The sequence below is a fragment of the Rhineura floridana genome, chromosome 9, assembly GCF_030035675.1.
Source record: "Rhineura floridana isolate rRhiFlo1 chromosome 9, rRhiFlo1.hap2, whole genome shotgun sequence".
NCBI classification, from domain to species: Eukaryota; Metazoa; Chordata; class Lepidosauria; order Squamata; family Rhineuridae; genus Rhineura; species Rhineura floridana.
In genome coordinates, this window is record NC_084488.1 from 111,790,655 (window position 1) to 111,815,312 (window position 24,658).

The 24,658-nt window shown below is 42.9% G+C and overlaps 1 protein-coding gene across 5 annotated transcripts in view; it reads right to left on the reverse strand.

Annotated features, from left to right (window-relative positions):
* The window catches only part of FRAS1 (Fraser extracellular matrix complex subunit 1), a 416,443-nt gene that overhangs the window by 214,521 nt on the left and 177,264 nt on the right, over positions 1–24,658 (reverse strand). For all 5 annotated transcript variants that reach the window (XM_061583287.1, XM_061583284.1, XM_061583285.1 and 2 more), the window contains 4 exons: positions 19,800–19,889; positions 14,381–14,528; positions 11,002–11,145; positions 8,941–9,075 (listed from right to left, as the gene is read on the reverse strand). In XM_061583287.1, the coding sequence (XP_061439271.1) occupies positions 8,941–9,075; positions 11,002–11,145; positions 14,381–14,528; positions 19,800–19,889 (517 nt within the window). The remainder of the gene's footprint in view (positions 1–8,940; positions 9,076–11,001; positions 11,146–14,380; positions 14,529–19,799; positions 19,890–24,658) is intronic.

The following is a 24,658-nucleotide window of genomic DNA, read 5'->3' on the forward strand; positions in this document are numbered from 1 at the left end:
TAAAGAGACTCCCAATAAATGTTATTTTGTATGTTTTTGTCATATTGTAATGGCCATTGGCTAAGAACAGTAACAATCAAGTTACTATGTACAAGGACTCCCTGAAATCTCTCTCTCTCTCTCTCTCTCTCTGTTTTTCTCTCAGTATAAACAGAATGGAAAAAAACACAGGTATATCTAGGTGTTTGGTGCTGCCAACTTGTCTCCTCAGTCTTAAATATCTGATGCTTGTGTCTGAGAACTGTGTTAAGTGTCCGCTGTTATCTTTGAAAGGGAGGAGGATGGGGAGAAAACTGGAATAATTTGCCTCTCCCGCCTCCAGTGACTATCTGGCTCTGCTCACTGCCCCACCTGCTCCAGTAGTTACCAACTCCCACTGTAATTATTGGTATATTAAAGATGATTATTAATAATTCTGCCCGTGTTGGCAACTATGTAGCAGCACGGCAAACCCAAGTTGAATTGTGAATTAAGTGCCAATCTGGTAATGTGGATTAGTCCCAGAGCTCAGAAAAGTTACTTTTTTGAACTACAACTCCCATCAGCCCAATCCAATGGGCATGCTGGCTGGGGCTGATGGGAGTTGACGTTCAAAAAAGTAACTTTTCCAAGCTCTGATTAGTCCTAAGAGCAGGAAATGTTGAGATGCAGAAGGAAGAATGTAGTTTCATTGGAAGGCCCAAATGCAAAACCTTGATGACAGGCACTCACTATGTACAGCCTAACACTATCTCACCTGTGAGGACCAGTAGGATAAAAATTGTAAAGTACTTTGTAGGCTGGAAAGTGTCATAGAAATTACCTATTATCCCTTCGTGTCATTGCCTCTCTCTATCTCCTCTCTGTTTTTTGTATCCATTTACTGTATCCTCACTGCCATTCCTGTGTTGTCTCTCCTGGTGCTGACAGGGCTGAGGATCCCATTGCTCACCCCCAAATGGGTCAAACTTTTGCAAACTTTCCATTCAAGTGCTTGCAAAAGGCTTGCAGGCACTCACAAAGCACTTGCCTCTACCACCTCTCTCTGCCCCAAGCACGCCTCCTGGAGCAGGAGAATGTGGAGATGGTGCCCACTATCCACAAGCTCCAGAACTGTGGGTTTTCCTGCCAGAAATGTGACTGGGATTACCCTGACAGAAATTTGGTGAAAACTGGCCCCTTGGAGCAGGGGAAGTGGCAGGCGGCAGCACTCAGGGTTTGACGCCAGCAGGGGTCTGCTCATCTTGACTCTAAGCATGAGCATCCGGAAAGGGGCACTTACTTCTATGAGAGCTCCTGTTTGAATCCTCACAACATCCCAACATTTAGATCAGGGAGGAGAACTTTTTTCAGCTGGAGAGCCATGTGATGTTCCTGCTTGTAGGGTAAATATGGTAAGTGCTGTTTATATAGAAGACATATGGTAAGTGGAGTGAAAGAGGAGGGGGGAGTACATGAGCAGTAGAATGCTGGATGATTGGCTGAGCGTTTGAGTGGCTGGGAGTATAAATGGAAGAATGACAGTTGAATCTGGGTGGATGTTAGTAGGGTGGAGAAGAAGGTGTTTGGTGGGTGGATGTTGGGAGTGTGGAGAAAGAGGTGTTTGAGGGTGGAGGTCGGGAGTGTGGAGAAAGAGGGAGTTGGAGTTCTGATTAATAATAAGTCAAGTACAAAAGAGGAATAGATGAAACCATACGCTTGTGAAACATTCTAAAACTAATCTTGTTATTTCTGATATTTAATAAATACTTATTTGGTTTACCAAAGGCCTGATCCTTGGCTGGGGGATATACATACCAGAAGGGAGGGCAAGGTAATTACCAAGGCTGAACAGAAGCAGTATCTAATGGTGGCAGCGGTGAAGGGAGGATTAATAACAATTCAAGTATCCAGAGCAACCCAGAGTTGTATGCGTTATCTATAAAGATACAAGGGGGTTGGGAACAGCATAAGCACGCAGTCACAAAAGTAACCAGCTAGAGAGAGACTCAGGCAAAGTCTCTGGAAGTATTGGTTATAGGACGTGACAAGCCACTTTCCCTTCTAGACAACCTTCTGAAGGCCACAGCTAGTGGTAGGCAGAGCAATAAATCAAAATTCATCTTTGTACAATAGGTTAGTTTCTACACACACTCTCATGCCCCTCTGTATCAAGAGGAATAATCAGCGTTTAAGAGCACATTCCAGTCATGCCCAAACACTCAAGGTGGAAGGCATGGCCTAGGGTAACGGGGCGTGGCTGGGGGGAATCCCAAGGGCCAGACAGAGAGGCTTGGAGGGCTGCATTTGGCCCCCGACCCTAAGGTTCCCCACACTTGATTTAGTTCCTTGGGGCAGCTATGTATGCCTTTGCTCATAGTACTACATAAAGTGCCATATAGACGATTTGGTGATGACATTTTTTGTGGACCACAAGCTGTGGTTCTATCATATCAAATCACAAGGGAACAACTGCTCTGACGTTTACTGGAATTTTAACCAGAATGATTAAAAAAGAAAAGGATCAGGAGAGGATACATGTAACTCACATTATTAGCCACAATCTAACACATAAACCCACAGACAGCTGGCTTACCTCCAGAAATAGAGGGGAAAGGTGTATGTCTCAATTTGCAGGGCATATGAGGACAGGGAGGTGCAGAAGCTACAATCAGAAAACAAGCCAAACCAAATTGCCTTTTTTCTCATATCCATTCCCTCATATCCCTTTTAATCTCCTCCTTTTTGAAGGATTTTAAAGGCAGAAATTGTTACAATGCTCTTGCCTAGCTTGGATCAGTGCATCAACATGTAATCTTGCATGGATGGTGCAGCTCAAGTAGGAAAGACCCCTATGATAGGCCTCTACTGTGACATTGCTTACACCACACAAACTTCCCAGGCAAGTGGCTCACATGTGAAGGGGGCCGTGGAGTCCCAACCCAATACCACCATTACCCAACTTATATTAACTCCCAATGGCCTGTGCAAATCCTTTGAGCAGATTGTCAGTGGTGCTTGGGTTTAGAGTGACTTAAGGGGAAGGAAACATTTTGCTAACAAAAGAAGGCCCGCAGAAGGGAAACAGGGAAGCTCCATCTCCATCTGCAATATTTCCACATTCCACTGGCAGGTCTATTTGAGTGTCACAATTACAAACATCAGACCTAATCTGCACAATGGTTTTGGGAAGCAGGGATCATTCATTTGCCCTGAAAGCCAATCACAGCCTCTTCTATAGAGAAAGCACCAAGTGTCTGATCAGCACGTCAAGCGCAAATCCCCTTTTCATATACGCCAATACAATATCAGTAGTTGGCTAATTTGGGGCTGCTGTTCAGATGTACATCTGGAGCTCCCACACCCACAATGAAAGCCGTGAGGCGATTTATATTAGCCTGCCTTTAAATAAATAAATAAATCTTAACAACTAACAACAATGATTTCTCCCTGCAATGTCTCTTCTCCATTTGCCTGGACAGTTCGATAGACAAACTGAAGATCTAACTCAGCCTTTCCCAACCAGTGTGCCTCCAGATGTTGCTGGACTACAATTCCCATATTTCCTGACCATAGGCAATGCTGGCTGAGGCTGATGGGAGTTGTGGTCCAACAACATCTGGAGGCACACTGGTTGGGAAAGGCTGATCTAACTAAAGGGAAGCAAGAGATCTATAGGGATGGAGGTGTTGCCAGGTCTCAGACATGTGGGCTACATTTGGGCTCAGATCTTCCTTAAGAGACAGATGGGATGGCGGCAAGGTTTCTTTGACAGTAAAGGAAGTAGAGGAGTGGGAACTCTCAACTCATGGACTGTGTGAAGCCTTACAGTGTAAAGAAGCCCTGGATTAATTTTTTTAAAATGTTATTTATTTATTTCTTATACTGTACATTTTGAAATAATACAAAAGAAAAAATTAACACTGATTAATTCACCGACAGAAAAAGTTAAAAAACAGAAGAAGTTAAATGGCAATTAATCTGTAAATTAATAAACAAAGGCCAAGAGAAGGGAAGCCAAAGCTGTTATTTTCAAACTAAAGAAAATAATGAATATGATCTTCCCCCAATGCTTAATTCCGAAGGGAAATAAGAACTGCCCATTTTTCAGCAAATCTGTTCTCATATGTTATGCTTTCTGTTGCACAGTTATATGTTAACTGATGCATAACTGTATTATCTCAAATTCTGAAAAAAACATTCTGACAAAAATTAATCTTTCCCAGTGCTTGGAAACTGACAGTTTTGTCAATATCAAAAGAAAAGCAACCATTTCTATATTCAAATTTTCAACATACCCTTCTAGATAATTTAGAACTTTATTTATCAGGTTGTTTGGCAATTCATAACCTGTAATTTCACTAGTATGGTCCAGCACTAAACAGCAGAAGTTTTGAACTTTGCAACATTTCCAAGAAGCCCTGCATTTAACCTCTTAAGTATCTTTCTTTTAAATAAGGAGTTCCCCGGGTAGAGGGACTGATTGTTAAACCACTCTGGAAATTGTAGCTCTGTGAGGGCAATGGGGGGTCTCCTAACATCAGTCCTTAACAAACTACACAGGACTCTTTGGTTGTTAAAATGGTGTAATAGTGATTTACATTTAAATGCGGATGTGGTCTTAGTCTAGGAGGAAACCCTTCTGCAGGCCTGTATTAGGAATCCTGCCAGGGAGCTGTTGATAACCTTGTTCATAAACCTGTTTTGTTACCAATATCTGCATGGAGTCTAAATCAGTACCTGAGGTTCAACAGACAGCCCAGGTCTAAATGGGAAGAGGAGCTCCCTGAGACGTGCAGTTCCCCATATCCTAACCCACTCCCTCTGTCACCCATGGATTTCATGAATATTAATTGTGCAGTTAATGTTCCTTACAGATTTCCAATTTCCTCTTTTTAATGAATTTATAGTTCTTTAAAAGAAGTGTCTGTCAAGGAAGAAAAAGCCATGGCAAATTAGCTTGCACACAGATCTTCATTCTGGAAGAAAACTTGTCACCGGGGGATAGGGGGGAGGAACGATGAAAAGAAAGCCAAGTGCTTGTTTCTTAGTGAAACAGGAGAAGAATCTCAGTTATCAAATGAATATCGATCCCAGCTCAAAGATCTTTTGTTCCCCTTCAACTTTGAACATGCCCACAGACTCAGAACTGTGCCTCCTATCTGAAGTTGCCCTCCGGGCCCTTATTGGATTGCCCACCTTCATTCCTCTTCCTTAGCACTTTGGCTGGTGGCTTTCTATTTGATGAGTGTTATTAAGGAAGTGCATACAGTAATACCTCAGTTAACAAAGTAGATGCGTTCCTGGACATTACTTCTTCAGCACAAACTTTGGAACCAGAGTTAGGAATAACATGGAAAGAATGGGATAGGTTCCTACACCTGCTCATAGATGGTGGGGGCAGCTTTGTGATGCCCTTCCCTGGCTCTCCCTGTCAGGTTCCTACCTGCTCATGGCTACTGCCTTTCACTAGGCACCACCAGGGACTCCACCAGTCCGGACTGTCCTTTTTTATGGTTTCTCTCTCCGCTCTAGCACAGATCTCAATAGATCCCCCTGCTAGGCAGCACCACCAGTCACGTTCTACAACCAATGTTCCCAGAGACCTTGCCTGAGTCTCTCTATCTGGTTACATTCGTGACTGTGTGCCTATGCTGTTCCCAACCCCCTTGTATCAATGCAGATAACTCATAACTCAGGGTTGCTCTAGATACTTATCAATGTTATAATCTCCTCTTCACCGCTGCCACCATTTGTTACTGTTTCCCTTCAGCCTTGGTCATTACCTTACCCTCCCTTCTGGTCTGTGAAACCCCAGCCAAGGATCAGGCCTTCGGTAAACCAAATATAGTTTTTATTAAATGACATTAATAACAAGATAACTTTGATAATGATCTACAAGCTTATGGTTTCATCTATTACTGTGATATTTGACTTATTACTAATCCGAACTCCACCTCCCTCTTTCTCCACACTCTCCTGACATACACCAACTCACACCCACCTCCCAACTCCACCAAAACAACCCACTCACGTCCACCAAACACCTCTCAAACAACTCACTAACGTCCACCCAGATTCAACTGTCATCCTTCCATTTATACTCTCAGCCATCCAAACACTCAGCCAATCATCCAGCATTCTACTGCTCATTTACTCCCCCCTCCTCTTTCATTCCACTTACCATGTATCTTCTATACAAACAGCACTTACCATATATACATTAATACAGGAACATCACAAGCTTCAACAGCAGCTTTAAAGTGTACCTACCCGGCACCCACTCCCCCACCCACTCCCACTCCCCTTCTCCTCCTCCTCCTCTGAATCATATTGGATCCTTCCCTCCTCAGTCCTGGGAGAAAGAAAGCAATCTCTTTAATGCAAAGGCACCACACAGATTTGTCATTTTCACCCTAGCAAAGCAAAGACACAGGCTTATCAGTTTATTGATAGCAAAGCAAAGACATAGGCTGGTCAGTTTCACCTTAAAGCAAAGACACAGGCTTATCAGTTTATTGATAGCAAAGCAAAGACACAGGCTGGACAGTTTCACCTTAAAGCAAAGGCATAGGCTTGGAAGTTTATCCTGGCAAAGCAAAGCTGGACAGTTTAAAAAGGCCTTCCTTAAAAGGAGCTTCATTCCTGGAGGATTCCTTAACTGAGGTACTACTGTAATGGCAGTGATGAACATGGAGTTAAACAAAAAAGGTCCCCTGTCGACAGAACCACAAAGAACTCCTACATCACAACCCAACAAAGAACACAAATACACATAAACTAATGCCAAATTCCTGTGAATAATAGTACAATTCATAAATGCTCTACATAGTTAATTTCAGAGGCCGTTACAGATATTATTGTGCAATAAGCTCAAAGCCATTATTACAACTGTGAAAATGGTTGCTACAGCTGTGACAAGGCCTTTTCAGTGCTGGAGCCCAGGTAAAAGATTCCCTCCCTAGAGATGTTTGCCTGGCATCAACCTGGTGAGGGAAGAGGATATCCCATCGAGTTATGATCAAGTTCTGAAGCCCAACGCTTTCTCCGTGGGTTGCTGTTATTTTTTTATGCAGAAAAGCGCAGCCAGGAAGAACTAAAACAAATTGCTTAAGCTCCCTGGAGAAAAGACAGAAGAAATTTTCCCAGCAACTTTCTCCTGCTGACATGCATGAGTGCAAATATGGATGAAATGCAGAATGAGTGAGCTGCAAAAGCAGTGATAAGGTGAAACGAATAGCCGTATTTGACTGCAGGGGGTCCTTGCCAATTAAAGACACCAAAGAGAGCTAAGAAAGGAAATGTAAACCTTAAATCTAGTTGGGGAGGTACTCTACTGAGTGCAGGACTGTATACATTTTGCCTACATCCATTAGTTCACAAGGCAGGTGCAAAATTGGGGTTTTGCCATCAATATTTGTGAATTCTGAGGAACATCTATTTGTGAACCATGCGCAATGGGTAGTGTGCACTGAATTTCATATTCAGAGACTCCACTTCCATTATCCAAGTGCATTAAGTTTCTAGACCTTGTGATTCCAAATAAAACCTTGGATACAGGGGCAGTGCATTTTTCATGCAAGGCAAAATTCCAGCATGAAAAATACTTCCTGTAGGAGCCTGGCTATGAACCAGTTTTGCTAGGAGACTACTTTAAAAAGGATTTGAGACTACCACAGCTCCCACCCTGCAAAATATCAGCCAGTGTAAACTCCCCACATGCCTCATTTTTGCCTGCGGGGGTTGATTCGGCTTAGGGGCTGTCTATTTCTCTTATTTATGAAATGTATATCCCACCCTTCTTCACAGAAGGAGCCCAGTGCAACAGAAACATAACATGACAAAATGCTCTACCCAGACCCTGCCCGTTGCCTCTTTGCCCTAATCTCCCTCCGTTCACCTCTGTCAGGCTTTGCCAAAACACATTCTAAATTCCTAGGACGCCTGAATCACGGAAAGAAAATGAGTTATGCCTATTCAAGCCTATGCAAGTGTACTCAATTTGCAGAATGCATTCTATCCATAGAATCTATGTTTCTTCAGCAAAATCCAAGTTGAGTCAGTTGTTTAAAATATGCCATTTAGGCCAAATATGACCTTTTAATGAAATTAGGAAAATGTCTGATGTCAAGGATAATGAGAGATTGTGAGATCACACTCACACACACACAACTTTTCATGTGCTTAATTTTGACAATCACTTGATAACATGCCTTTTATTACATCTGGACACTATGTGCTTAATTCACAGTGCTATCCTGTACATACCGTATGAACTCAGAAGTAAGCCCCACTGAGTCCAATGGGTTTTAATCCTAGGTAAGTAAACAAGGATAGGATTGAAGCTTTCATATGGCTTACTAACTCCTTCCTTCCTTCCTTCCTTCCTTCCTTCCTTCCTTCCTTCCTTCCTTCCTTCCTTCCTTTATATCCTGCCCTTCCACCCAGCAGGAGCCCATATACTTCATTGGTTTCACCTTAGTTATGGCAAATTGACAGCTGAGATATAAAATATTTCATTCTTCTTGTTGTTTTATTTTTTACACCTTACATTCTTTTGTATCAGTTTGACAACAGCTAGTGTCTTACGTTTTTGTTTTTGTTTTGTATTCACTGTTATTGAGCATCTCTCAATAACTCTCAATAATAAGCAATATACCAGCAGCCTTGTGCCCAGTGCTGCTTAGGAATTCTAAGAAACCAAAAAATCAGTGCAGTTTTGCAAGCTCCGTCCACCATTTTGATGCATTTGAATTGTATCCAAACATAGACAAACACCTGCTCTTTGATTTGAACTCTATTCCAAATGCATAGTGAACAAACAACTTTTCAAAGCATATCATAGGAAAATGGTCATTTAGAAATTAAGTGGGATTTGAATCCAGCTCCACAACAAACATGACACCTATCACTGGGCCACACTGGCTGTCCATACTAGACTGAGCAGAAGACACATACAATTTGTGTTATTGAACATTATACCTGTACAGTGGAGGGAGCCTGGAAAGAATCCTTCCCCACATGATGTCACACACTGGCCATCCTTCAATTGCAGGGACTCTTGGCATGACGTACACGCAAACCCATCAGTACAAGTAGAGCATGTCTTCTTGCAGGCTGCCCAAGATGGCGGAAAACAAAGAGGGGAAAGAGTATCTTACACAAGAAATCTGCACACTCTGCAAAGGGATCTAATCACTGTTCAGATATCAGCAATGTTGGTTAACTATGCATGATATTTCTGACAACCTTAAAGCACAAAAGCACACAATGACAATTTGTGGAAGTCGACAGGACTCTGGGCATGCTGTAAGCCAAGAGCAGGCAGTCTTTTTTCTGACAAGGCTTGCCTACCCTTGGGACTAATGGCAGGGGGGGGGGACGATGACGACATGCCAACAGTGGGTAGACTGAAACCAATTGTAGGACCCCTTTTCTCTCTCTTTTTCTGCTGCCTGCTTTCTCCCTCTCCACTTCTCTCTCTCTCTCTCTCTCTCCCCAAGGCAGGGATAGACTGCTCTTGCCAAAGATCTGAACTGATCACTTGCAAAGGGCTTCTGAGATTAGGCAGAGTCTGCATGAAATCAGTTGAAGGAAGGGCTGCAGAGCAGTGATAGACAATGTACCTTGCATGCACAAGGTCCCAGGTTCAATCCCCAGCATCTCCAGATAGAGCTGGGAGAGAGTCCCTGTCTGAAATCCTGGAGAGCTGCTGCCAAGTCAGTGTAGACAATAATGAGCTAAATGGACCAATGGTTGGACTCAGCACAAGGCAGCTTCCTAGGGTCCTATGAAGGACTGCAGGCTTCCCACCTGCATCTTAGCAGGACCCCATTTCCTGTGGGTGCTACTAAAAAGACTCCCAAATAGTAGGAACTGCTCGGGACTCTCCCAAGGCTACACCTTTCATCACCCTTCTTTACACCTTTCTTGAGTGTTTTTGCCTGGCTGGGATATGTCCTTGAACTCTGAGAATACATCTTGCTTGCCTGGATGAAGGACAGAGAGGGGTGTGTGAGTGTACAAAGGTCAACTTTATATTCATTGCTTTACCTTTAGCTCTGCCCACCACTGGCATGTGCCCCCCAGAAAGCTGCCCACAAGGGGCTGCAGCCCTGAGGCTGAAAAGGATTCTTCACTCCGGTCTAAAGCATCGCATCATAGATGCTTGCCAGATGTCCAAAGGCATTCCACAAAATAGATGCAGCGATGCTAAAAGCCCTGCTCCTCTTAGTCGTAAGATGGACCCCAGGGCATTAGCATTTGTTGATGCTAGTTAGGTAACATTTGCTGGAAGGATGAAGCCTGCTCTGCAGTTTCAAAGATTGTTGTTTTAATTACCAAGTTTTATCTGCTCCTATTTGTTGCTGTGAAATGGAATCTGGTTTGTGGCATTGTTTTAATCTGATGGTTTTATGGTACTGCAGCCTGCCCTGATATTAAGGACAGGAGAAAAATCCATTTCACTTTGCATATTATTGCGAACCTACCTAATTCACACTTGCCAAACCAATACACAAACCAAAACGCAGCTATCCTTGGAAATATGGACTTCTCAAAAAATTTCCATGCAGTTCTCCTACCAAAAACTGCATACAAAAAGTGTATATTAGGGGAAAGCGTTCCCAAAAATGCTTATATTATTGAAAATCATGTAGAAAATGCATTATGGGAAATTGCTTGCAAAATGCATATTTTAAGCTAAATTGCATAAAATGTGTAAATTAGGTTGAAATGCACACATAAATGTATATGCATTTTCATATGGGCTTTTTTTTTTTAATCACAAGCAGAAGTGGAAATGGAGAGGACTGTTCTTAAGATTGGAAAAAGAAAAAATTTAGAGGAATAAAAAATTGACAGATTCTTCTTTCCCTACCTGAAATTGACTGGGATGAAGGGCAGGTTATTTATCTTATTTATATAAGATATTAATAGCCAGCTCTTCATTACCAAATAGGCTCCCGTAGTGAGTTACATCCATAAAAATACGAAACATTTTTTTCGGTTAATAAGATGATAAATAAATAATAAATAAGTTACCTAAGCAAAGCCCAGCATCTGGATAGAATCCAGACCCACAGCTGGTCACACAGTGCCCATTCTTGAGCCACTTGGTTGTGTCGCGGCAGACATCACAGCGGTCGAAAGACTGTGAGCAGGTCACGCAATCTGCATGGCACTGACCTGTGGGTGAAGAACAGAAAACTCTGTTTGTGAGAGTATGTGAGTCCATGGTAAGTGTGCATATGCATTCACATATGCATGCTGCTACTCCAGGAGGAGAAGCAAATCATGCCCTGTAGCAGTGGCATTCAAAATGTGTTCCCCTGTGGTTCCTTACGTAGACTTTTAATGAGAAAATCAGCCATGGCAGACAAGTTTCTCTGAAAGGCAGCATGCCTAGTGCTACCAATCTTCCTCAGCAGCATGTAGCAATAGGGTAATGTTGAGCATGTTCTCAGGCACACTCTCAGTTGAAAGGGTTATAACAGCAAATAGCAGCAGGCCAGGTAGTACCCCACTGTGATCTGAGAGTGGGCCATAAAGCTGGCCTCGTAGAAAAGCGAAGAGTGAGCCAGGAAGGTTCCGATTCAGGGCCTACCTCAGCTTTGAACACACTGAGTGACCTTAAGAACACCCCCTATCTCCTTTTCATGTCTGTCATATATAACTTCTATTCTTAAAGAGCTGCACTGACTGCCAGTTAACTTCCAGGCCTAATTCAAGGTGGTATCATTTAAAACCCTGAATAACCTGGGGTTCAAATATCTGAGAAAACACTTGTCCATGTATTAAGATCAGCAGAAGAAGCTCTCCTGGTGGATCCTGCATCAAATTGTTATTATTAATTTCATTTATGATCACTTCCCATGAGGCATCTGTGACGCCCTTCCCTGATTCTCCCTGTCAGGTTCCCACCTGCTTGTGGCTACTGCCTTTCACTAGGCACCACCAGGGATACCACCAGTCCGGACCGTCCTTTATATGGTTTCTCACTCCGCTCTAGTACAGATCTCACTAGATCCCCCTGCTAGGCAGCACCACCAGTCACGTCCTATAACCAATACTCCCAGAGACTTTGCCTGAGTCTCTCTCTAGCTGGTTACTTTTGTGACTGCGTGCTTATGCTGTTCCCAACCCCCTTGTATCTTTATAGATAACGCATACAACTCTGGGTTGCTCTGGATACTTGAATTGTTATTAATCCTCCCTTCACCGCTGCCACCATTAGATACTGTTTCTGTTCAGCCTTGGTAATTACCTTGCCCTCCCTTCTGGTATGTATATTCCCCAGCCAAGGATCAGGCCTTTGGTAAACCAAATAAGTATTTATTAAATATCAGAAATAACAAGATTAGTTTTAGAATGTTTCACAAGCGTATGGTTTCATCTATTCCTCTTTTGTACTTGACTTATTATTAATCAGAACTCCAACTCCCTCTTTCTCCACACTCCCGACCTCCACCCTCAAACACCTCTTTCTCCACACTCCCAACATCCACCACCAAACACCTTCTTCTCCACCCTACTAACATCCACCACCAAACACCTTCTTCTCCACCCTACTAACATCCACCACCAAACACCTCTTTCTCCACACTCCCAACATCCACCTCAATTCAACTGTCATTCTTCCATTTATACTCCCAGCCACTCAAATGCTCAGCCAATCATCCAGCATTCTACTGCTCATGTACTCCCCCCTCCTCTTTCACTCCACTTACCATATGTCTTCTATATAAACAACACTTACCATATTTACCCTACAAGCAAGAACATCACAGCATCCCAAAGCGATTTACAATGCAATCAAAACATATATAGAACAATTGCATATATAAAAGCAGGTCAAAGCATTTGCACATATAAAAACAATTACAAACAAAGCATGCAATTTTAAACAGCAACATATTTAAAATCAATTCAAATCCAATACGGATGCCAGCGAGGGTGAAAATCTCCACTTAGAATGCCTGTTGAAAAAGGAACAGCTCCCACAGGCAAGGGCAATAAAGAAGTGCACATCATGGGGCGTTATGCAGAAATCTATGAAAGAGCCTTTTCGGCGGTGGCTCTATGTCTATGGAATCACCTTGCCACTGAGGTACATCTTGCCACAAATTTGTATTCTTTCAAACGACAGGAAAAAAAATCTTTTCACTGGGCTTTTAGTAACTGATGGAATTTTAATGGTATTTTAATTATGCTGTTTTTGTTATTTATGTTATGTTATTTATTTATTTATTGTATTTATATACCACCCCATAGCCAAAGCTCTCTGGGCGGTTTACAAATTTATGAGAAATCTTGAAATGTTTTTGTTTATTCTGTGTTATGTTTTTATTTTACTGTATTTTTTAATTTTTTGTTCTTTTTGGAAACTGCCCTGTGACCATTTTTGGAAAAGGGCTGCATAGAAATCAATAAATCTGCAGCCTTCAGCTGCAATACAGAGATAATATGACAAGGTTGTTATAAGGATTTCTTTAACTCAAAACCTGGTTAGACAAGAAACCATTCATGCAATTAGCAACTGCGCTAATACTTTTTAAAAGCAAACTTTCTGGTGCCGAAGGGGGTGTATGGCAGGGGAGGCAACCTAGATACGGACCACAATAGGGGCTTTAACACCTTCTCCCCACTGTGGCTTTGATTGGGATTGCCCATATACATACACTTACACACACAGTTCTGCTATAAGTATGGGGAGAAAGCACCCAATGGAGTGAATGAGAGCAAATTGGGGGGGAGGGGGGACAATCCAGATCAGGACCACAGGGCTGGGATGAAAGACCACCCACACTAGGGTCCCGCTCCTGATCCACTTACCTACTGCATCTGTTTCTTGGCTCCTGCACCTTACTCATAAGCAAGGCTTTGTTCACAAGCAGTCATATATTAGTGAGGCGGGCTCTCTCAAAGTCAAGGGCACCAGCCAAGAGGAGGAGCCAGCTGCCCACCACCTTCAGAGTAGGGTTGCTGTTTCCCCCTCTGCCTTCTCCCTCCTCTTTGCCCTTATGATGAGCCCCATTCTTTCACCTGGGCTTTTTTGGCAAGATGATCCCCGAAGCACCTTCCAGTGGGATTTTTTTTAAAAAAATTAGGCAAACATTTTATAGCTACAGAAAAGCAGAGACTCTTTTGCTCAATATTTAGAAGGCTGGCTGTTTTCTTTTTAATTCCTCTTTTCAAAACAAGTTTCTAGTGCCTATTTGCTTCTCCCTTCATCCATTCGTTTTTCCTTTTGCATTGTGATCTTTGCAAGCTGCCTTTTTTGGTTGAAGAGCAGAATAAAAACACTTGAAATAAACAATAAATAAGACAGATGAATAAACAAGCACAGGATACCTGTTCTGAGCCTTCAGGGATAAAGTGGGTGAGAAACATAAAAGAAACAAATAAATGATCATATAAATACCTGGCTTGCACTGAGGACAACATTCTCCTGGCCCAGCTACCGCCACACTGCCCAAGGGGCAGGTCAGACAGGATTGAGAGTAGCAGACCACTTCAGAGTCCTGACACTCACATTCATGACAAAGACCTTCTTTCCATTTTTCACCACTCTACACAAGAAAACATTAAAGGAAGTGACCTACTGTTATCTTTTCAATGCTATTTATTTATTAAATTTGCACCCCACCTACCCTCCAAGTACACCTAGTTCTTGCATTCCTTTGGGGAACTGTTTCAGCCCAAGAGCCACATTTCCTTCTGGGAAAGCTCCCAGGGGCCACATTCCAGAGGTGGTTGGGGCCAGAGAAAAAGAGGATGGAGCAACAAATGTAAATTTTACCTTTACACACACACACACCTCTTTATCCTTCATTCAAATAAGCAAGAAACATCATCAGAGCTCAAGGACTCATTCTAGTTAGGCAAAAACACACAAGGATGGTGGAAAGAAGGACTGATTAGGGGTGTGGCCATGGAAGAGGCCCTAGAGCAGAGGCCTAGGAGGCTGCTTTTAGTCCCCAGGCCTGAAGTTCCCACCCCTGCTTCATTCCAACAGCAACCCTTTATTGTTGTTATGTGCCTCCAAGTCGACCACGACTTATGGCGACCCTATGAATCAGTGACCTCCAAGAGCATCTGTCATGAACCACCCTGTATACTCTGTTCATAGGGTTTTCGTGGTAAGAGATATTCAGAGGTGATTTACCATTGCCTTCCTCTGAGTTTGGATGCTGGTGTCTCAGCTTTGACGATTCCGCCATGGGCGCCCCTGCTAGGAGTCTAGCCTCTTGGTCTAGACTCCTGACGGCATTGCTCTCAGCTCCTTCAACACTCTCAAACCCCCTCACCACGTTAATGGCCCCCTAGAGGGGGCCAGTAGGAGTAGGTGGCACTAAATTAGATAGACTAGTGGCCTGGTTTTATATGAAGCAGCTCCTTCGGTGTTTCCCAAACTTCTGATAATGGAGGCACAATGTTTTCTGAATTAAAGCTAGAGACATTTCACACGTACAACCCTAAAGGATGAATGTGCAAGAGAAAGTAGTCTATATCCTAAGGGGCACCCACCCACTGTGCTTCTTCCGCATATGAGTCAGTGTCCTGGGCCTGCCTCATCTAAGGGCAGGCAAATGCTACATTTCTGTAACTGAGGATAACTGAATAGTCCAATCACAACAAAACTGATTGGAAGAGCAAAAACAAGGAGCCACAGCTCAATAATAGACCATCTGCTTTACATGTAAAAGCGCCAGGTTCAATCCCCATATTTCTTGGTTTTGTTGCTGTTATGTGCCTTCAAATCGATTACGACTTATGGCGACCCTATGAATCAGCGACCTCCAAGAGCAGCTGTCATGAACCACCCTGTTCAGATCTTGTAAGTTCAGCTCTGTGGCTTCCTTTATGGGATCAATCCATCTCTTGTTTGGCCTTCCTCTTTTTCTACTCTCTTCTGTTTTTATTTATTTTTTTATTTATTTATTATTTTATTATTTTATTTATACCCCGCCTTTCCTTCCAGCAGGAGCCCAGCATCATTGTCTTTTCTAGCGAATCATGTCTTCTTATTATGTGTCCAAAGTATGATAACCTCAGTTTCATCATTTTAGCTTCTAGTTATAGTTCTGGTTTAATTTGGAAGGGTTGGGAATGTCCCCAGTCTGAAATCCTGGAGAGCCGCCACCACCGCCAGTCAGCATAGCCAATACTGAACAAGATGGACCAATGGCATCATGTATAAGACAGCTTCTTATCTTCCTCTTCTGTGGGTGGGCATTTTGGAATTGCAGGGGCTTTTAAGAATCCAGTTCAATTATACTCATGTTATCCTAGCACAGCCTTCCCCAGCTGGTCCTCTCCAGATGCTTTGGATGTCAACTCTCATCACTCCTGATCACTGGCCATGATGAAGTGCAGCCCAAAACATCTGGAGGGTGTCAGGTTGACAAAGACTGATCTAAATGCTATTCTAGGCTGCATTAACAGAAGTATAGCTTCCAAATCACATGAAATATTGGTCCCCCTCTATTCGGCACTGGTTAGGCCGCATCTGGAGTACTGCATCCAGTTCTGGACACCGCACTTTAAGAAGGATGCAGACAAACTAGAACGGGTTCAGAGGAGGGCAATCAGGATGATCAGGGGACTGGAAGCAAAGCCCTATGTGGAGAGACTGAAAGAACTGGGCAAATATAGTCCTGAGAAGAGAAGACTGAGGGGAGATATAACACTCTTCAAGTACTTGAAGGATTGCCACATAAAGGAGGTCCAGGATTTCTTCTAGATCATCCCAGAGTGCAGGATGGGCTCAAGTTACAGGAAACCAGATTTCAACTGAACATCAGGAAAAACCTCCTGTTAGAGCGGTATGACAATGGAACGAATTACCTACGGAGATGGTGGGCTCTCCCACACTGGAGGCCTTCAAGAGGCAGCTGGACAGCCATCTGTTCGGATTGCTGTGATTTGGATTCCTGCATTGAGCAGGGGGTTGGACTCGGTGGCCTTATAGGCCCCTTCCAACTCTATGATTCTATGATCTAGCAGATCTCCCTTTATATACTAGTGTGCCTTTGGATACAGCTTGGGAGTTAATGCCATGGAGAAGCCCTGCCAGTTAAGAGTACCAAGCTCTGGAGGCCAATGGTCCAACCTGATGTAAAGCAACTCATATTTCAAGGAGACTTGTTGTTGTTGTTGTTGTTAAATTAATAATAATAATATTTAGACCACTTATAATTAAATAAGGCTCTAAGCGGTATACAACATGTTAAAACATCTTAAAACAGCAGATACCAAAAAACCACAATCAATAAACTGAACAAAACATTTTCTTTAGTATCAACATATAGTATAAACATTGCATATAAAAATAAGTACAAGAAATACAAGAAAAAAAATCATAACAAACATAGTAGACCAAACAACATATTCCCTAGGCTTCAAGAAAAAAAATCAAGTTTAAAAAAACAAGCTTATTTTTAAACATAGTAGATTAAACAAAATAAATCGGCTCATTTCTTAATCCCAATATAATAAAAAGCATATTTGCTTGGTTCACAGAAATAGTCTTCCTGTCACTGCCACTGCTTTTGCATGTTTGGTAGAAGTGTTACTGAATGCCTTGCCCAGCTGATCCAGGGTTGCAAAAAAAAGCATCAGTTACACCCACCCACCTTGGAAACAATTCCCTGTGCTCCCAAAATGGAGAGTTTGTACTGAAGGACAAAAACTGGCCAGCTCTAACGTGTGTGTATGAGAGGGAGAGGGAGAGGGAGAGGGAGAGGGAGGGAGGGGGAGAGAGAATTTACATCTGCACGTCTTCAGAAATGGGAAAACACCTGACATGCTCACTTTGACAAACAGTTAAATTGGCCTCAACTGTAGCCTTGGAAAGGGAATAGTTTGCCTTGCCTGCAAATGTTTTGACGCAGGCTTGGGTGTTACGGTTCAAACAAAGTTGATCTTTTACTTGCTTGTATTGATTACACTGTTAGGAGCCATTCAATTGTACAAATGTAGCAGCCAATGTCATCATTCAATTGCCAGAATAAGGAAGCCCTCCAAATTTGATCGTATCCAATTATAACAAAATAGCAAAACATTTGGGAGCAAGAGTGCTATAAAATATTATTGAATGATGTTATCTGATTCCAATAAAGCCAGCAATCAACAGAAAACGCTACAAGACTGTTTCCGACTGTGCCTTTCTGCTGTGCATCTGCTCTCTTTCTCTCTCTGACTGAAACACGCTGTAATCAGATCAGTGGACATCCTGTGAGTGGCATGGTTCTGTCTTTGAGCAAAGGGCTGGAATAGATTACCTCTGGGGACTTTAATGGTATATATTGTTACGAGTATCCTGGTGACTGTGAACCAATCATTTTGATTTTGCCTTTTGTGTCACCTGATGGACAGTCCAGGGACTTGACATAAGAGAGGTAGTGTTGTGTAGTGGTTAAAGTGTTGAACTATGACCTGGGAGACCAGGGTTCAGATCCCCCACAGGTCACTGGATGGCTTTGGACCATATAAGGAAGGGCCACAGTTCAGTGGAAGAGGACATGCTTTACATGCAAATATCCCAGATCCAGCCTCTGGTACTAGCAGGCAGGTCTAGGAAAGACTCTTGCCTGAAGTCCTGGAGAGCTGCTGTCAGTCAGTGTTGACAATATTAAATGGATCCAAAGTCTGACTTGATAGAAAGCAGCTTCCTATGTCCATCACTATCTTTCAGCCTAACCTACCTCACAGGGTTTCTGTGAGCATTAACACGGGGCGGGGGAGAACCATGTACACCACCCTCAACTCCTTACATGAAAGGTGGAATATAAATGTAACAATAAATAATAAATGTAATGTTTTCTGTTCCTGTGGCTGTCTTTTTCTGAATGGGCAAAATAACCTGCATATGCAGGGCTCTCTGCAGAAGTCTGTGCAAGAAATGGCCAGTTTTGCAGTTTGAAATTTAGAGAGGACCAGAGAGAACAAGAGAGAGGATGAGAGTTGACTGAGGCTATAGCAGCCTTAGGTTGTCGTTGCAGGTGTCACAGAAAAGGGAGAGTATCTGGAGAAAATTCAACAAAGTAGCCTATTTCTAGGGGAGAAGGAAAAATCTCAGAAATTTTCTCAGAAAAATTTCTTCTGAGAAATTTCTGCTTCGCTCTAATTTCCAGTGCTCTTTTACCCAGAGGAAGCTAAACTGGAGAGGATGGGTCCTGAAATTTCTTACAGTTCTGGGGAGTAGGGTGAGCACTTAATGACTGATTGATAGACAGAGGCAGTTTCCAACATTCCAACACACTCAAGCATGGCAGAGAAACAGATCCCGCGCAATTCAGACAGGAGCTGGCTGGACTCTCATTGCAGATAAGGGCTAGCTTGGTAAGCAATGGCTTCCACTACGTTCTCTAGAACAAAGTTACAGTGCCATCCTACGCACATTTACTCAAGGGTTAAGTCCCACTGCATTCAGTGGAGGTTACTCCCAGGCTAAGAGTGCCTAAGATTGGAGCCTGCTTCTGCTGAACATTAGAAACTGCAAAGAGGCACCCAGTACACAGAACCTGAAATCCCTGGTATGAAGATATCATATTCAGTTTCTCCTCTTGTTTCAGAGATTTCATCAGGCAATACTTATATACATTCCAGCTCTGACTAGCTTTAAGGGCTAAACGCTTGTTTTTAAAAAAGAAAAATAAATGAACACAACGATTTGTAGGATGCAGAAATCTGTATTTCAGCAAAGTACAAATGTGCATGGTGTGCATTCACACAGCCTGCAACTCTGTGTTGGTGCCTCCTCTTTGGATGGATGTCATTATCCAAAGCATCGTCCCACCGTGACAGTTCTACGTGCTCCAAATGATCTGGCTACTTACAGCTTTGGTATGCTCTTTGTAAAGACAGGGCCCACCTCTTGAAATACATTCAGGACAGCACTTGCCTTCAAAATGAATTAATTCTTCACCCTGTGGAGAAAGAGGCAGCCACAGCATGATACCCAGAATTAGCATTTTCTAAGTGAAGCTGGAAGAAGACAGTGGGAGGCTGGCTGTTTTTTACTGGAATGCAGTCTTCAAGATCCTATTTCCCTTTATCGCTCCTACAGACCATTCCATCACTCTTAGTCTTTTCCCAAAAGATAGATGTGTTTAAATACCTTTGTGAGCTGCGGAACAATCCCCTCGAACTTTTAATTGAAATGCCACAAAACTAATGCTAAATCAAGACAAGAATCCAGTTTCATGGACTGAATCCAGTCCGTATAGCTATCACAATCAGCTTGCTTGATTACATTGCCATCCATCAAGCTTATTTATTTATTTATTTATTTATTTATTAAATTTATATCCCACCCTTCCTCCCAGAAGGAGTCCAGGGCGGCAAACAAAAACACTAAAAACACTCTAAAACACATTAAAAACATAAGATTTTCAAACAAATCAAAACAAAACATCGTTAAAAAATCTTTAAAAACAAGCTTTAAAAACATCTTAAAAAGCAGTTCCAAGATAGATTCAGATTGGGATAAGGTCTCTACTTTCAAGGCTTGTTGAAAGAAGAAGGTTTCAGTAAGCACCCAAAAGATAACAGAGATGGTGACTGTCTAATATTTAAGGGGAGGGAATTCTAAAGTGGCGGTGCTGCAACACTAAAAGTCTGCTTCCTATGTTGTGTGAACGGACCTCCTGATAAGATGGTATCTGCAGGAAGCCCTCACCTGCAGAGCGCAGTGATCAACTGGATACATAAGGGGTAAGACAATCTTTCAGATATCATGGTCCCAAGCTGCATATGGTTTGTATATCAAAACCAGAATCAGAAGCTAATGGGCAGCCAGTTTGCAGCACAACTTCACTCCAAAGAGCCCAGGATGCTGTACATGGCAGTTGTCCCTTTTTAACCACACAAACACCCCTGTGAGGTAAGTGAGGCATAGGTAAGGCTGAGAGAGTGCAACTTGCATGGTTACCACTGAACTTTACAGGCAAACAGGAGCTTGAACCTAGCTTTCCCTGGTCAAAGTCCAATATTATTGTTACATTTATATCCAGCATTTTCCCTCCAGGGAGCTCAAAGTGACACACATGGGTCTCCCTCTCCTCATTTTATCCTCACAACAGCCCTGCGAGGTAGTTTAGGCTGAGAGAAGGTGGTTGGCCCAAAGTCACCCAATGAATTTCATGGCTGAGCAGGGATTTGAACCATTGTCTCCCAGGTCCTAGTCCAACACTCTAACCACTATGCCACACTGGCTCTATGGATATACCTATGAAGGGATATACATATGTATCCATGATGGAATCCAAATTTCCAGGCAGAGGTGCTATTTATATCCCACTCTTCAAAAGTCATTCCCAATGTGGTTTTACATTACAATTAAAAATACAGTAAAATGCATTAAAATGCAATACAATCAAACAACAGAGGGCAGAGCAGTAAAAAAAAAGAAAACCATCCAAGACACAAGCAACAACAATCTAAAATGCCGAGAAGAATAAAAACAGTTCATTTTTTTCTGACCTAAAATGATATCAAGGTAGGTGCCAGATGAGACTCCTTGTGGAGAGCATTCTATAACCAGGATGACAGCATCCCAAAATACATTTCCCTGGCCAACTATGATGACAAAGGCACCCCAAGGAAGGTGATCTCAGTACACAGGCAGCGCTCATAGACTATGTATTCAACTGGGTCCTATTCAGAGTGGACCCAATGAAATGAATGAACCTAAGTTAGTCACGTTCATTAACTTCAGTGGGTCCAATCTGAATAGGAATAGTAATGAATAGCACCTGCAGAGTGGAAGGGAACTGGGAGGTTCAATCCCTTGCATGATGCAGGAATCTTGCAACTACAGCATTCCTGACCGATAACTGCCCAGCCCATCCTTCACCAACTTGGTGCCCTCTAGGTGTTGTTGGATTACAACACTGTGTGTTGGCTGGAGTTGATGGGAGTCGTAGTCCAACAACATCTGGAGGGGTACCAGGTTGGTCTAGACTCTGCTTAAATGCTTCCCACCACCTCTCAAGACAGCCTGTTCCACTGGCTCATAAGAAGACAGATGATCTTTAGATATCAAAAGTAAGCTCCGGCACTTTGAATTGCGCCTGGAAAGTGTTTGCCAAAATAGACCAGAAAGGGCACTTGTGTTTGATGTGTCGCCACACTTAATGTTAGAAAAAGCAGGTTGCAACCTATGAAATGGATGCAGGGAAGTAAGTGTGAATAAAACTGGTTGCTGTTTCTGTTTTATGAAGCAAGCAGAAAAGGTTATTTCCCCCTCCCCACACACACACAAACACACCAAACAAGCCATCAAAGCTAACCCATCCGCCCCTGAAGGCAACATTTCATTGATCTTTTATGGGAGAAGCTTTGATCAATGTCTGGAAAAGGTAGGTTAAACTATTCAACCAACTATTACAAAATTCTGTGGTATGGATTGAGTACATATTGTTAACATTCCCAGTTTCTGCTGTTACCTACCCTAGCACACACAAGTGCACACTTCATTTAAAAAGCAAGGACAAATATGCATGAGGCAGGGCTCTCCTTGCCAAAAAATGTGTGCCTGCCTGCCAACATTCAGAGTTTCGGGGGGGGGGGAATCATTTAAGATAACTGTCTCGCTTTTCGCTGCCCAGCTTACAATGCGAGATCAGGGGCATGGCAGTGGTGGAGAGGCTGTTGAAAAGAAAACCACTTCAACTGTGTCCACAATCGTTGACATCTCAGGCGATACCTGTGATAATGCTATGTCCTAAAAAGAAAAGAAAGGACGGACTTGTTCTCCAGCATTTTTTCCCTCAGGACACGGTAGCTTTCCATTTTACTAGGTGGGGACCATCTTAAGAACACAAGAGCAGCCCTGCCAGATTTTATTGATTGATTGATTGATTGATTGATTGTATTTATATACCACTCCATAGCTGAAGCTCTCTGGGAGGTTTACAATAACTAAAAACATTAAAAACAAATATACAAATTTAAAAACACATCTTTTAAAAACAATTTAAAACACATGCTGAAATGCCCTGGGGAAGAGGAAAGTCTTGACCTGGCGCCGAAAAGATAACAATGTGGGCGCCAGGCACACCTCATCAGGGAGATCATTCCATAATTTGGGGGGCACCACTGAGAAGGCCCTCTCTCTTGATCAGACCAAAAGCCTCTCTAGTCCAGTGTCCTGCCTCATAGTGGCCAATCAGGTGCCTCTGTGAAGCCCACAAGCAGAGCAGGAGCACAACAGCTCTCTTGCTTGTGATCCCCAACAACTGGTATTCAGAGGCACCCTGCCTCTTATTCTGGAGGGAACATACAGCCATCCTGACTAGTAGCTATTCATAGCTTACCCTCCAAATATGTGTCCAATCTACGTAAACTGGGCTGCACTCAGACATGGGGATTATTCTGTTCATTTTACTGATTATAATGACTGTGCTTCTGTCTCAGGTTCTAACATTCCTTTCATGCTGCAGTACCTATTGAGTTATGGAACTGTGGCTTTTTGACCAATCCACCGCCATGTCGCGCTAAATTTCATTCACACCAGCAGGCGTGGTGTGACAGAACAATGAGTGTCATTGGACATGTCGCTACTCCCCCACCCTTTCCACACTTCTGTTCCCCCATGAAAACGGCAAGAAAGAACTATATGTTGGTATACAGCCCCAAATTTCGTCACTTTACTCCCCTAATTATCTGGGTTAATGGGGTTGCAAACGGATTTTTTCTGGAAGCAATCAACATGGAAATGAGCACTAAACTTGTACTACATTCCGCTAGATTTCCAAAAGTGACTTTTATGTTGTATGAAAGATTAAATAAAATGCTGAAATAGTCAGGTAAGAAAACATCTGGAAAACAGAATAAACTGCTGTCAGAATGCAGCCTTGGTGGCCACGTCACCATGTCCTGTAGTAGCAAATTCAATGTGTGCTGGGTGAAGTACCTCCTTCTGTTTATCCTGAATCTTCTAACATTCAGCTTCCCTGGATGACCTCCTAAATTCTAGTATTATTAGAGAAGGAGAAGAACGTCTCTCTATCCACTTTCCCCACACCATGCATAATTTTATACATCACAATATCCCCATCACCACTGCTTAACTTTTGTCTAAACTAAAAAGTCGCAACCGTAACCTTTCCTCACAGAGGAGCTGCTCCAGCTCCCAGATCACTAGATGGTCAGTCATAATGTGATTCCTGAGGCAGGGAATCACTTCAAACATTTTAACCCCCAAAATGGCTGAACGAGCGTCATATAATTTGTCTATCGTCCAAAGCTTTGCCAGCAACTAGCTTTATGTGTGGGACAGGCTAGTAACTGGGTATTGCTCCTCAAGTGGCCAGATCTGTTCTTGAGGTTCCCAACCCTTTCCCAGTGGCAGTGATATACCTCAGCTGCTCCAAGACACAGAGAATGAGCAGCTGAGGTACATAAGTGGGTAACTTTGCCAAAGACACACTGGAGAAGAGCCCTTTGCCAGCACCTTGGGTGACATGCAGGAATAGGTCAGCAGGGGAAGCCGATGCTCTTGGCTTTCCATTTCTGGATCAATTCACCTGTGAAAAAGGTCAGTTGCCAATCAGGGCCCGCTCATTTCACTGCCTTAGCTCTCCACAATGTGGCCACAATCGAACATGTTTAAAATAGGCCAAAGGTCTACCTCAGGAGTAGTCAACTCTCTCTCTCTCTCATGTGCTCTCTCTCTCAGAGAAAAGGGGTTTGA